Source organism: Talpa europaea, assembly GCF_964194135.1.
Source record: "Talpa europaea genome assembly, chromosome: 15".
Taxonomy (NCBI): Eukaryota; Metazoa; Chordata; class Mammalia; order Eulipotyphla; family Talpidae; genus Talpa; species Talpa europaea.
The window spans coordinates 3,775,344-3,788,854 of NC_140083.1; the positions used below are offsets into that span (position 1 = coordinate 3,775,344).

The 13,511-nt window shown below is 41.5% G+C and overlaps 1 protein-coding gene across 1 annotated transcript in view; it reads right to left on the bottom strand.

Annotated features, from left to right (window-relative positions):
- The window catches only part of XPNPEP3 (X-prolyl aminopeptidase 3), a gene marked incomplete at both ends in the record, with an annotated part of 41,782 nt that overhangs the window by 22,143 nt on the left and 6,128 nt on the right, over window positions 1–13,511 (bottom strand). The window contains one exon of the mRNA XM_084255075.1: window positions 5,439–5,555. Coding sequence (XP_084111201.1) covers window positions 5,439–5,555 — 117 coding nt within the window. The remainder of the gene's footprint in view (window positions 1–5,438; window positions 5,556–13,511) is intronic.

Genomic DNA, 13,511 nt, shown 5'->3' on the forward strand with positions numbered 1-13,511 from the left:
ATATAGTCACAGAATTACCCCACAATTTTAGGATACTCTGAGACAGCCTGGGTAAAAGAAACTGAGCCAGATGAGCTGGTTGAAAAGGTGCCCTAAATCATGGCCTGGTGCGCTCTCACTAAACAACTCTGCCACAACACTGACCACGAGCCACTGTGACGGACAAAAAACGTCAGATCCCAACTGATGATTAGCTCACAGTCCCCTGGAGGGACTAGGCCAAGAGCCTATGTGCACAGTTGGAACACAACCTGTCTGCCCATCCCCGGGCACTGCCTAACCCAGAACAAGCCATGACGCTGTGCTCCTCCTCCCGACCTTGTGCAATTAGCCTTTAAATATCCCCTCCTGCTCCTGCAGAGAGCCAGCATCTATTCTGCTTTCCCTAGCTGGCTCCCTCATGCATGAGACTCTCTAATAAAGCCCTACCTGGTTCATCCACACCTAGTGCGCTCTGTTGAATTCTCTCCCTAGAGGCAAAGGGCACTCTTTGGGCTCGAGGCCCTGTAGGAATTCCAATGCTCCAAGAAGAAACTCCATGCTCACCAGTGTCTCCATTACCTCCCAACCCTGCCCGCCCTTGGTGATCACTAATCTATTTTCTCTTCGTGGATCTATCTGTTGTAGAGCTTTCACATAAATTAAATCACACACGATGTGGTGTCTGGTGACTTGGCCAACTGCTTTTCTTATCATTCCCCCAACTATTCTGAAATGAATTTTTTCTTATGTCTGTTCACACCCTGTTCTTGCCTTTTACCCTCGCTCACGGCGTCTCCTTTCTGAAGTTTCTTCTCCCTCCATAGTTCCACTCCGAGATCACAGGCTCAATACTTGTTTGTTTTAACTCTTCTCACTGAAAAGGTCATGGGTGTTTTTTTTTGTCCCTTTGAATTGTTTGTCTTAAAGCAAAATATTTTATTTCCTTAGATACACACATCTTATAGCTATGTATAAAGGTATCCATAGCATATAGAACTTTCAATAGTTAAATATTTTCCCCCATTTTCTTTGTTGTTAGGCTCCTCACCCTGCTTTTTCCTACCCACATCAGCTCCTAGCCCATGTCTGTGATCTAGTATGTCTATCTAGTATGTCTATCTTAACCAGCATATAAGCAGACACTGATACCTGCATTTAAGATTTTTTGAATCACTAGTGTTTCACAAAAATGGAATATTGTACAACGTTTTCTGTATCTTGCTTTTCTGACATAATACCTCATGGAAACCCCTCCCACAAAGTTGTCTGGCACAGCCTCAATTTATTGTTAGTCTCCATAATATTTCTTGGGGTTATGTATCATAACTTATTTATTTTTTTAAAGATTTATTTATTTATTTATACAAGCACTGGGTATAGTCAGAAGCGGGAGGGTGAGAGAATTCACCAGCGCTAGAGCGGAGAGCAGAACAGTCAGACTAACGAAGTACACTGCTGAGGGGAGCAGTGGGCGCAACAGGAGAGGTCTGCATGCCATATGGAACCCTCGCCTGCAGCCTGGGATCGAACTGGCGCTGCAGAGGCTGTGGGCAGCTTCGCAGCCCAGCGCTCAACCAATGTGCCACCGGGGAGGCCCGTATCATAACTTATATTGACCCATTTCCATACTGGTGGGCATTCATATTGTTTTAGCTACTTGCTGCTATAGTCTACATCTTTGTACTTTATGCTAGAACTTTTATACCCAATGAATAGGTGTTTTTATTTCTGTGGGATAGTCCCAGCAGAGAAAGTGTTGGATCAAAAACCTTTTGAGTTTTCTTGGTACTTACGCTCAGTTGTTTATATTTTCATTGGAGTCATCTAGTTGTTTTACCTATGTGTAGTTTCTCTCTCCAGCAAGTTCTGTAGTTTGCAGTCAACCAATAAAACTATTAGTTGGCTTTTTTATTTAACTTTTTAGATTTATCCATAATAGGAAAATTGACATTTTTATTGATGGATTGGTAAAAAAAAAAATAAGAGGTAGAAAAGAGGGCCTTAGAGGTCAATTTGAATCAGGCAAAGCGACAAAGTAGGCCTGGAGAGCTTGGGTCACATTTCTCTCTGGACTGAGCTGGCTGAGAATCTTGGGCAGGAACAGTGAACTTTGCACTGGAGCTTAAGAACAGCTTAACTGTGTATTGCTCTGATAATTATTCACGCTAATCCTGCTGCTGTTACCCAACATTAGAAATGTCCCAGTTTACGCAAGCAGTAAATAAATGCTCTTTCATCAAAGCAGAAGCTGGTTGTTAGATTATCCAACCTTTCTTTGTCTCTTACTTTCACTGTTTCCTGGGTTTTGCTTGTGAGTACTTCACAGCTACCGTTCATGTAATAAAACTAAATCTAAGAAATATATTTTGTGATTTAAAAATTTTTTGGAAGAAGAAAATTTAGGTTTAATAACCTTAATTCAACCACATGTTTTCTCTCATGTTCAGAGTATATGTACATACATTAAGGGTAACTTCTGGGAAAAGATAAAATTTTTTATAAAGCAAAGCATTTTGGATTGGAAAACCATCTTTTACACACTTCAAAGCAATCATTTTTATGCTGAATGCAATTTCATACACATGACTATATGAGGAATATTTAAAACACCGGTGACATTTTCCCAGACCTAGTAATTACAACACTGTGGAGTGATCGCTAACAAAGTACTTCCAGGCTTGAAATCTCAAAGTGACAAAAGAACACTCCCACAGGCAAGAAACATTATCCAAAGAAAGACACCTTTCCTTTGAAGGAGGAGAAAAAAAGTCTGATAAAGCCATGAACTTTAACCCTACAGGTAAAACCTGGCAGTTGTTAAGGCCTTTGACCACAGAACTGGCTCTTATAGTCAATCTGGTGTAAATTTCTTCTGATAAAATTGTACCTGAATTGACAGGTTGTCAACTTGTCAAACTGTAAAGTAATAAGAAGCAAAGTCATTTTATCATGTGGAATCAATTAAGGATAGAGGGGTTAGTCTAAGGAGCTTATTTAACCAATCAAATGTCACAAGCTGGACTCTACAAATAGAAAATCTCACAATGAATCCTGAGACTCTGCAGTCAAGAACAAAAGATCTTCAAGGAGACTGAGGACTGATTTCTCAAGAAAACAAAAACCAGGTTCTCCATATTTGCATAGTCAAGCAGAAAACCCCGAGAAGAAAGTTTTATGAAGACTGAAAAATGGGTGGGAAGATACAGGTATTTGCTACAATCTAGGTATGTATTTTAATTATTTCCTGAAATGATCTAGAGTAGGATTTTAACTGCTGATTTTGAAGCAGCGTCCTTGAAAAGAATTCTATTTAATATCAAGCTGTTTTTATTATATTAAGGAAGTTCATAAAATAATACATTACTATATAATTGGGATGGGGAAGAGAGTACTAATAAATGTTTTCTTTATAGAGTAAAACACAGATTTCTCTGAAAAAATGACTAAGGAAGTGTGTGAGAGGATTCATTAGAGAGAGTGGGGAGCAGAACAGGCAGACTGAAATACACTGCTGAGGGGAGCAGCGGGCAAGACAGGAGAGGTCTGTTGTGCCATGTGGGTCAGCTCCCTGGCCAGGGATAGAACTTGTGCTGCAGTGGCTGCCAATGGTTTCAGTGTTTAATCCCTTTGCCACCAGGGAGGCCCAAAATTTCCATCTACTTTAATCCCTTTTTACTTACCCCAATGTCCAAAAACCAATGTTCAGTAGTAAAAATTAGAACAGGCATCCCTTTCCCCCATAGCTGATACGGACACATGCATATATATGAACATGTATGTGTGAATATACATTTACACTCATTTTTTTTAGTCTAATTAACACACACGTGAATAAATAGTGAAAGGTCTAGCAGAGATAGTCATCATCTTAACAAGATCACTACTAGTTTCAAGGCCTGGAAAATGCAGCTTACCACATAAAAACATCTCACCACAAGAAATCGATAATTTTCAAAGCTGGTAAAACTTAATATCAATTCTTCTTTTTTCCCCCCTTGTCAGATTGAAGCTAACAGGTGGGTTGATAATGGGGAAAAATACTTAAATTAATACTAACTGGATTGCTATTAAGCTTACCTGACCACTTTGAAAAACTCTTATTTCTTGTGTGTCTCAGTGGTGAGCTGCATTTCCTGTCTCAGCCTTCTTCTCAGCGGGAATTCCAGTCTGATGAGGAATCAGCAAAAGGAAGCCCTTACTGAGAGACACAAAGTAGCATTCACTGAGTGGAGACAGTGAAAGAGTAACGTGTTTCCAAAGGCAATTTAGATTATATATATGCTCGCATAGTAAATACTGATCTAATTTCCCATGGCAGAAGCAACAATTTCCACCAAAAATCTGACTTTTTGGTACATAGTATTTGATTTTACCCTATCCCTACCTGCCTCTTTGAGATGCTATCCATTTACACTATATCATCCCTTAGCTACCTTTCTAAACCAAACAAAATTCCTTAGACCTGAGTTTGAGGAGCAGTGACTTGATGACACATTTTCTAATGAGTGAGGTAGAAACCTTTATGAATTTTTTGGTATCACCTTTATCACTGTTATCACTTCTCGAAGATGTGATAATTAGATTTGGTAATATTGCATAATCTTTTTTTTTCTTTTTTTTTAAAAGATTTATTTATTTTTATACAAGCACTGGGGTACAGGTCAGAGGCGCGGGAGGGTGAGAGGATTCACCAGAGACAGAGCGGGGAGCAGAATAGGCAGACGGACCGAAATACACTGCTGAGGGGAGTAGCGAGCGAGACAGGAGAGGTCTGCTGCGCCATGTGGGTCTCTCCCTGGCCGGCCGGGAATCGAACTGTGCTGCAGAGGCTGCGGACAGCTTCACAGCGCTGTGCTCAATCACTGTGCCACCGGGGAGGCCCAATATTGCATAATCTATAGAGAAATAGGTTTGTTAAATTTTGAAATGAGCATTGAACACTTTTAAGAAAAACACATTTTCTAAAATGTCTTTAACACAGCAGCTCACAAGGAATCAAGGGTTACAATAAGACTCTAGAAACTATGTCTGAGAAAGTAATAGAACTTTTCTTTAAAAACGGCCTGAGGGCCTCCCCTGGTGGCGCAGGCCACTAGTCACAAGGGGCTGTTGTATATACTTATAATTTTGTGAGTACGTCTGAGGAACTGAATTTTCTATTTTATTTTAATTAAGCTCAAATCCCTACATGTGGCTTCTGATGCTGTATTGACAGAGCCAGCCTATGATGGTAACTACAACCAGCCCTACAGTTCAGAATCATCAGTGAGAAGGATGTGTTCCTCAGACGTACTCACAAAATTATAAGTATATACAACAGTCCCTTGTGACTAGTGGCTACAGTATTGGATAGCACAGTTCTAGAACATTTCCATTGCTGTGAAAAATTCTACTGGATAGCACTGTTCCAGACAAAGCACCTAAGGAGACAAGGTTACTATAATTAGAGAGCCTACCTGGTCTGAGGAGGTGTGGATGTGTAAAGGGGCTGGGTTGGCCTAGGTAGCGGTTTGGGATCCTCCTCTCTGGAACGGGTTGGAGGGAGTACCTTCGCAGGGCACAGGATGGGCATCCTGGAGGAAGAACAGAGGATGAAACGGGACAACGGCTCTGCCAAACTGTCACAGCATATATACATTTACCTATTGCCAGCACTTGGATGTTTTAGAAAAATGCAACTTAGTATTTCAATATCTCTGTGTTCCTTCTTCTCTGTGCCAGCCAGAACCTAGTTGGGCCCTAGAAACACAAATACGAGATCTTGTCTTCGAGTGACCTTAATCTAATAGAGTAGAACAGAGGTGTCTATAAACACAGTAAGATTAGGGGTCACCAGAAAGGCAACAAAAATTGGGGAGGATATGTCGCAGAGGTCTTGTAAAGCTATGTCCTAAAATTCAGGAAAAGAGAATTAATGCTTGGGCCTCCCCGGTGGCGCAGCGGTTGAGCGCTGGGTTGCGAAGCTGCCTGCGACCTCTGCGGCGCCGGTTCGATCCCTGGCTGTTCCCCGGCCACCGGAGGAGGGTCCCACATGGCGCGCGGACCTCTCCTGCCGCCCGCTGCTCCCCTCAGCAGTGTCCTTCGGTCCTTCTGCCTGCTCTGCTCCCCGCTCTGGCTCTGGTGAATTCTCTCACCCTCCCGCGCTTCTCACTGTACCCAGTGCTTGTATAAACAAAACAAACAAACAAATAAATAAATAAATACATGCCTCTATAAATAAAAAAAAAAAATTAAAAAAAAAAAGAGAATTAATGCTTTTACTGAGAATGTTAAGTATAAGGAAATATGCACACGCTAGCTCATTTAATCTTGGAAGGATAGAGCCCGAGAAAGCAATACATGAAAGCAGCACACAATAAACGTTAGCTTCCATTCTACAAAATTGAGCACAACAGAATACATGCTGGGAAAGACACAAGAACAAGATGAGCCCATTTGCTTTGGTCTTCAAGAAGGCGCAGTCTAGGGGAGGTGAGACAGACACGGAGTGTCACCACACTGCTAGAGAACCCAGCGCGGGCCTATATGCAGGTTTCTGAGTGCAGAACTCTGTTGCGTGCAGGGGCTGCAAAGACAGACAGGCACGGGGTGCTCCGGGAACAGAGAAGCACTGTAGGTGATGCCAACTCTGAAGTGGGCTTAGTTAAGTGGAAGAGACGTGGGGTGGGCCAGGCATCCTGACTGCACAAGGGGTTGCGCTGACACCCCATCATGGCCCAGGAGGAGAGTCAGGTTAGTGTCCCCGACCTAAATGAAAAGATTAGGAAGGTGAGGATCAGATCGTTGACGGCTTCGCATGCAGTTAAGAAATTAGGTTATCACTGTTATTTTACAAATAAGCAATCAGGCTCCGAAGTAATTTTTGCACAAGGCTCCATTGTGCTGGGGAAACTGGGATTCAAACTCAGGTTGATTTCACTACCAAATCTTTGCTCTTATCCCTGGACCCTGTTGGTGGATCTTTGCTGAAACCCAACAACAAAATCATTCCTATACAATTATCTTAGTGAACATGTAGTTGCTACAAGGATCATGTAGTTGCTAAGTATGGATCACGTTACAGATTTTTGGTAGGGGTTGTGAATATGAACGATGGGATATGTGTGAAGTTAGGAAGTGTAAACTCATGTTAAGTTTGCAGAGGATGGGCCTCCCTGGTAGTACAAGGGGTTAAGACACAACCTATGAAGCTATCGTACCTCTGCAGCACGAGTTCAATCCCTGGCCGGCCAGGGAGCAACCCACATGGTGTAGAAGACCTCTCCTGACTCATCCCCTGCTCCCCTCAGCAGTGCATTTCAGTCAGTCTGCCTGTTCTGTTCCCCACTCTGTCTCTGGTGAATCCTTTTACCACCCACCCCCACACCTCTGGCCTGTACCCCAGTTCTTGTATGCACCAATAAATAAATCTTTTTTAAAAAGTTTATAGATGATTATGGGGGAAAATTGTATCTTCTTGGATGATTAAAATGTCAGAAAATGGTTACAGACAGTATGAAAATAGTTAAGAATAATGAAAAGTGAGAGAAAAGGAACAAAACATTCAACAAGTATTCTCTAGCATTTGTCTTTACAGAATGTATAGAATTCACATTAGGGAGATAGTTATACACACTGAAATCTCAGCAAAGATGAGGCAAACAACTTCTAGAAATACAGTGCACGGGAGAACTTGCTAAATGACACCATAGGATGCAATCAACAATGCCCAGACTGGAGGACACTACAGGACACACAGCTGTTTCTTCCACACGTCACTTTCAAGGCAGTTAGGGGCGATAAGAGGTACAAGAGAACCCACAGTTAGGAAAATCTTAAAAGATGAACCAATTATAATATGCGGTCCTTAGATGAGGCCCAATTCAAGCAACAAATTGCTAAACAAATCCCACCCACATTATTTCTTATAATTGGAAACTTGGGCGGTGACTGTCTCTCTGATGGTATTATGGAAATGTTTATTTTTTTAAGGTGTGCTAGTCGTGACAGGTTATGTTGTGGTGATAGATAATTTTAAAGAGCCTTATTTTTTGCATATAAATGAAACTATTTGCAGATGACGTGATATGACCTGGGATGTCTCAAAGAATAAGGGGGTGGGTAGAGGCTGCCTGAGGTGGCTGGATGGAGCAAGACTGGCCATGAATTGGAAAACTGTTTTGTTTTCACCCAAGAAGCCATAACTTTATTAATGATAGTAGTACAAATTTCAAGCCAAGGTATAATCACTTTTGATACACCAAAAAAAAAAGGTCCTCTGCCCTTTTTCAGATGGTTACATTGTTAATTTCATAATGGCATGTACAGTCTCTTTACTGTTGTTCAGGGCTCCAATCGCCTTTGTCCTGGACACACTTGCTTGTGGCATGACCAATTCTATATCCTTAACTTCCACACCCATTTACCAACCATTTCCTCTGGTGCATCTTTCTCTTACATGGTTGGGAGTTTGGGTTTTCTGGATCGTCTGAGTCAGCTTCACCTTGACCCTTGAATCTTTCAGAAGCTGCTAAGCGTGCTTGCTGAGATAAACCCTGATCCATGCTTCTCCCAAAACTATGTAGGATCAGAAGTTGAGCTCTAGTAGACACTTGGTTTTGTGGCCACAGAGGGGATATTCTTAGGTTTCCAGATGCTGGTTACTCCTGTAACCTGTCAGTGACCTGTTATGATCTGGACCCAGCTCACCCTTCTGGCCCATTTTCAAAAAACATGATTGCTGCCATACTCAACCATTTGAAGGGCTCCAGTTAATCAGTCTGTATTATAATAGCATTTAACTTTAAAAATGCAGTTCTCTTGGCCTAGAATGATCTGCTTCTATGACATCCCAACTTCTTAAAAATCAGCTCAAACATCACTTAATCTAGGAAGCCAAAACACCCCTCCCCTCTGGCTTCTGATGCAAATACCACCTTTCAATGCTCCTGTGTTTAATTTTATTTTTAAAATTTTTATTTTTTTAAAATTAATGAGTTTTATTTTCTAATTCTATTTTTTTTAAAGATTTATTTATGCATACAAGAACTGGGGTACTGGCCAGAGGTGTGGGGGATGAGAGGATTCACCAGAGACAGAAGGGAGAACAGAACAGGCAGATTGACTTAAATACACTGCTGAGGTGAGCAGCGGGTGAGACAGGAGAGGTCTGCTGCGCCATGTGGGTAGCTCCCTGGCCGGCCAGGGATCAAACTCATGCTGCAGAGGTTGCAGATTGCTTCATAGGTGCGTCTTAACCCCTTGCGCCACCAGGGAGGCCCTAATTCTATTCTATTTTTTTAAAAAAAGATTTATTTATTTATACAAGAACTGAGGTACAGGCCAGATTCGTGGGAGGGTGAGCAGATTCACCAGAGACAGAAACAGGAGCAGAACAGGCAGATCTATCGAAGTTCACTGCTGAGGGGAGCAGCCGGCCAGACAGGAGAGGTCTGTCACACCATGTGGGACCCTCACTGGCCGGCTGGGATCAAACTGGTGCTGCAGAGGCTGCAGACAGCTTCACAGAGCTGCACTCAACCGCCTACACCACCAGGGGAGGCCCCCTAATTCTATTTTAAAACCTACTATCCTTTCATAGAATTGTTAGTATGCCAGTCTACTGTAAATGTTTGGAAGATTCATTTGCTATTTGACTATTTCCCCGGTGATTAGATTTGGGATAAATATTGAAAGCCAAAAAGCAATTGAGTCTGGTTTCTGATTAGATGCCGGGAATGAAGAAAAAAAGAAGAATAATTAAAATGAGTCCCAGGTTTTTGGCTTAAACAAGCAGGTAGATGATTATAGAAAAGGGGAAGACTAGGATACTTATTGGCTCTTTCAATCAAGAGGTCAAAAAGACACAGGGGAAGGCATGAACGAAGGTGCCATCAGGAGCTAGGTAATACCCCCAGAGGTGGTGTTGATAAAGCCGAGGTACTACAGTATCATAGTATGAAGAGAAACACAGCACAAAGGAAGGAAACAAGAACATGGTACTTAGAGGTTTTAAAGTTTTTAAAGAGTCCCATGCTCCAGGGTGTAAAGTGTTGCTAAATATGAACAGGGTAAAAGAATTTGGCAACACAGAAGTCACTGGAGACTTGACAAAAACAGCCTTAGGACAGTACAGAGGACAGAAGCCAAAATGGCTGAAGATGGTCAAAGGTGAAGCGTTCAGTGATGGGGTAAATCATCTCTGGGGACCTAATGCCCTGATGGTGATTCTAGTTAACGAGAGTAAATCTTTAAAGTTCTCATTACAAAAAAAAAGGTCTTAACTGTCAAGAGTTGGCTGTTAACTTATAGGTAATCATTTTGTACTATATTCAAATATCAAACTACTATGTTATACACCTTAAACATATACAATATTATATACCAATTATATTGTAATAAAACTTAAAAAAGGAAAAGACAGAAAGCAGGTTGGAGTATGCTACAAATAGGCGGGAGAAAATATAGACAATAAGAAAATAATTTTAAATTTATTTATTTATGCATATAAGAGCTGTGATGTAGGCCAGATGTGTGGGATGAAGGGACGGGGGTGCAGTGAGAGGATTCACCAGAGACAGAGTTGGGATCAGTACAAGCAGACTGAAATACACTGCTGAGGGGAGCAGCGGGTGAGACAGGAGAGGTCTGCTGCTCCATATGGGTCACCTCCCTGGCTGGGGATCGAACTCGTGCTGCAGTGGCTGCGGATAGCTTCATAGTACTGTGTCTTCACTCCTTGCGCCACCAGGGAGGCCCCAATTTGGTAAGTTTTACTGTGAAGGGCTCAGAGAAGGCAGTGTAGCAGCTTAAGGGGTCGGGGTCAAGGGATGGGAGTTATTATAGAAACAAATCCTTGTTATGCTTTTACACTTTAATGAAATTAGTTTATCAATGTATTATTTTCCCCAATCATAGGAATTTCTTTTTTTCTTTTAAGATTTATTTATTTATACATACAAGAGCTGGGGTACTGGCCAAATATGCAGGGGGGATGAGAGGATTCACCAGACACAAAACGGGGAGCAGAACAGGCAGACTGACTGAAATACACTGCTGTGGGGTGCAGCGGGTGAGACAGGAGAACTCTGCTATGCCATGTGGGTTTCTCTCTGGCTGGCTGGGGATCAAACTTGTGCTGAAGAGGCTGCGGAATGCTTCATAGTGTGGTGCTTAACCCCTTGCCCCACCAGGGAGGCCCCCATATGAATTTCTTGAGAGAAGAATTAATTTTCTAATGTCTCTTTGTATCATACGTTCTCAGTAAATGTTTGTGGAATGTCTACAGCCTGAACACTTCAGACCTGGTTCAAGAAATGTGATAGAGTGGAAAGCACAGAATTTGGAATCAAACAGACTCAAGTATAAATGTGAATTTTGGGGCCTCCCTGGTGGCACAAGAGGGTAAGATGCAACCTATGAAGCTGTTTGCAGCCTCTGCAACACCAAGTTCAATCCCCCGCAGGCCAGTGAGCAATCGCATGGCGCAACAGACCTCTCCTGCCTCGCCCGCTGCTCCCCTCAGCAGTGTATTTCAGTCAGTCGGCCTGTTCTGTTCCCCACTCTGTCTATGGTGAATCCTCTCACCCCTCCTCACCTCTGGCCTGTACCCCAGCTCTTGTATGCATAAATAAATAAATCTTTTTTAAAAATGTCAATTTTGTGGATCATAATGCTACCTCTAAGGATTTGTCTGGGCCAAGGCATCTGTGGTAAATGGAAGTTTCCATCTCAGGAGATGTCTGCAGCGACTGACCCACTCAAGAGCTTTATCACAAGGCATCCTAGACTCTCCTGTTTACAATCCTGCTCTCACCTTGGGACTCCCTATGTCCCTTTCAGGTTATATTTTCGCTTATTACATTTTTTTTTAAATGTTTTGCTTGTATATTGCCTATCTTCCATCCTCTAAAACACAAGGCTTTATTAGGAAAAAAAAATCAATTTTTTATTAACAAACAAGGTGGCCCTAGACAAATGATCTTTCAGAAATTCAGATTTCATTTACGCAAAAAATATTCACTTTGCTGGAATGCTGTGAGAATTAAGAGAAACTGCATGAGGGTCACTAATCGGTAGAGTCTGATTCAAAGAGGGTTCTTAAATGATGTTCAATGTTATCAAGATTATTCTGAATGGCAAGTGAATATAATCATGTGTACCACACACACAAACATATAAGCGCATGTATTAGAGAACTGAAATTAATTGAGTTTAATAGTGTCACAATACCTCTAGCCAACTGGTGTATCAAAATAAACACAAAGCAAAAATATTCAAAGCAGGCAAATGGTGTGGAAAGACTTGTCTAGAAATATAAAACTTTAATTGAAATTATAAATTTCAATTATAATGCAATGGAAACAATACCACAGAGGAAAAAACATATCATTTTAGGAATTCCTGGGACAATGAATTAGAAACAGAAAACATTTTTTTTTTTTTAACTCAGGTCTAGTCTATTAATAATTTAAATTATCCCAAAAGAGAATCAACTTTGGTCTAGCTTGCTTCTACTGGGTTTTCTGATTTTGCTTGCCCACAATGAATTCCCTGTTTCAGCCACTGGTCCACTAAACACATAAAATCAGATGGCTTTCCATATAGAAACACTAGCTTTATTAGTAATTATTTGAAACTGGCAGCAACCAAAATGTCCACCAACATGGCGAGCAGTTACTACTTTGGATGATCTCACAGCTGACTGTCACCTGGGTTTCAGCTCTGTAGCATCAACTCTGAGGTCTTCTAAAACTAAGCAAGGCAGCTCTCTGCCACCAGCACAGAGCTGGGAGGGCGGGGGGAGCACATATCATATTATCTCAAATTATTTGCCTTCTTATTTATTTGTACTCCATTATAACATGATAACCATGAAAATAGGTATTTTTTTTAATATTGTTATCATCTGTGGCTAAAACTGTGCATTGCACAAAGTAGGCAGTCAATAATTACACACTGAATATAAAAATGCAAATTTTCAAAATCTTCATCTATGTCTTTTAAGGTAGTAAATGTTAGGTGGACAGAGATATCATCATCTCAAATGACTCACTGCTACATGGGGAAAGCCTGTATATTAAGCTACTTCCTCCAGGAAGCCTTCCCTGACACAGCAAGTCTAAGTCAAGTGTCTCTCATGTTTGCTTAATACCCAGTGCTTTCCATCATAACCCTTAATGCTGTAGTTGTTTGTATCATCTACTGAATTATCTTTACAGGAATAAACAAATACATGAACTCCTTGAATACCTTTTTCACAGTTGATAAATTCATTTTTCCAAATGAAAACATGGAAAAACTGGGACGTTATTAAGGCTCTGTAACCTAGAGGTCATATCAGCAAGAGGCACGCTGTGGCCTTCAACTACAGGTCCCACTACATTGTCCAATGCTTCCAGGGGAATACTAGGCAAACAATTCAGAGGGTGCAGGTGGTCTGGTAGTACTCTGGACTAACTCCATTTGGAACTTCCACTGTCTACCTCAACCCCAGAATGACAACATAATGCAGCCCTCTATGACATATGCTTGTAACCTGCTTATCACAC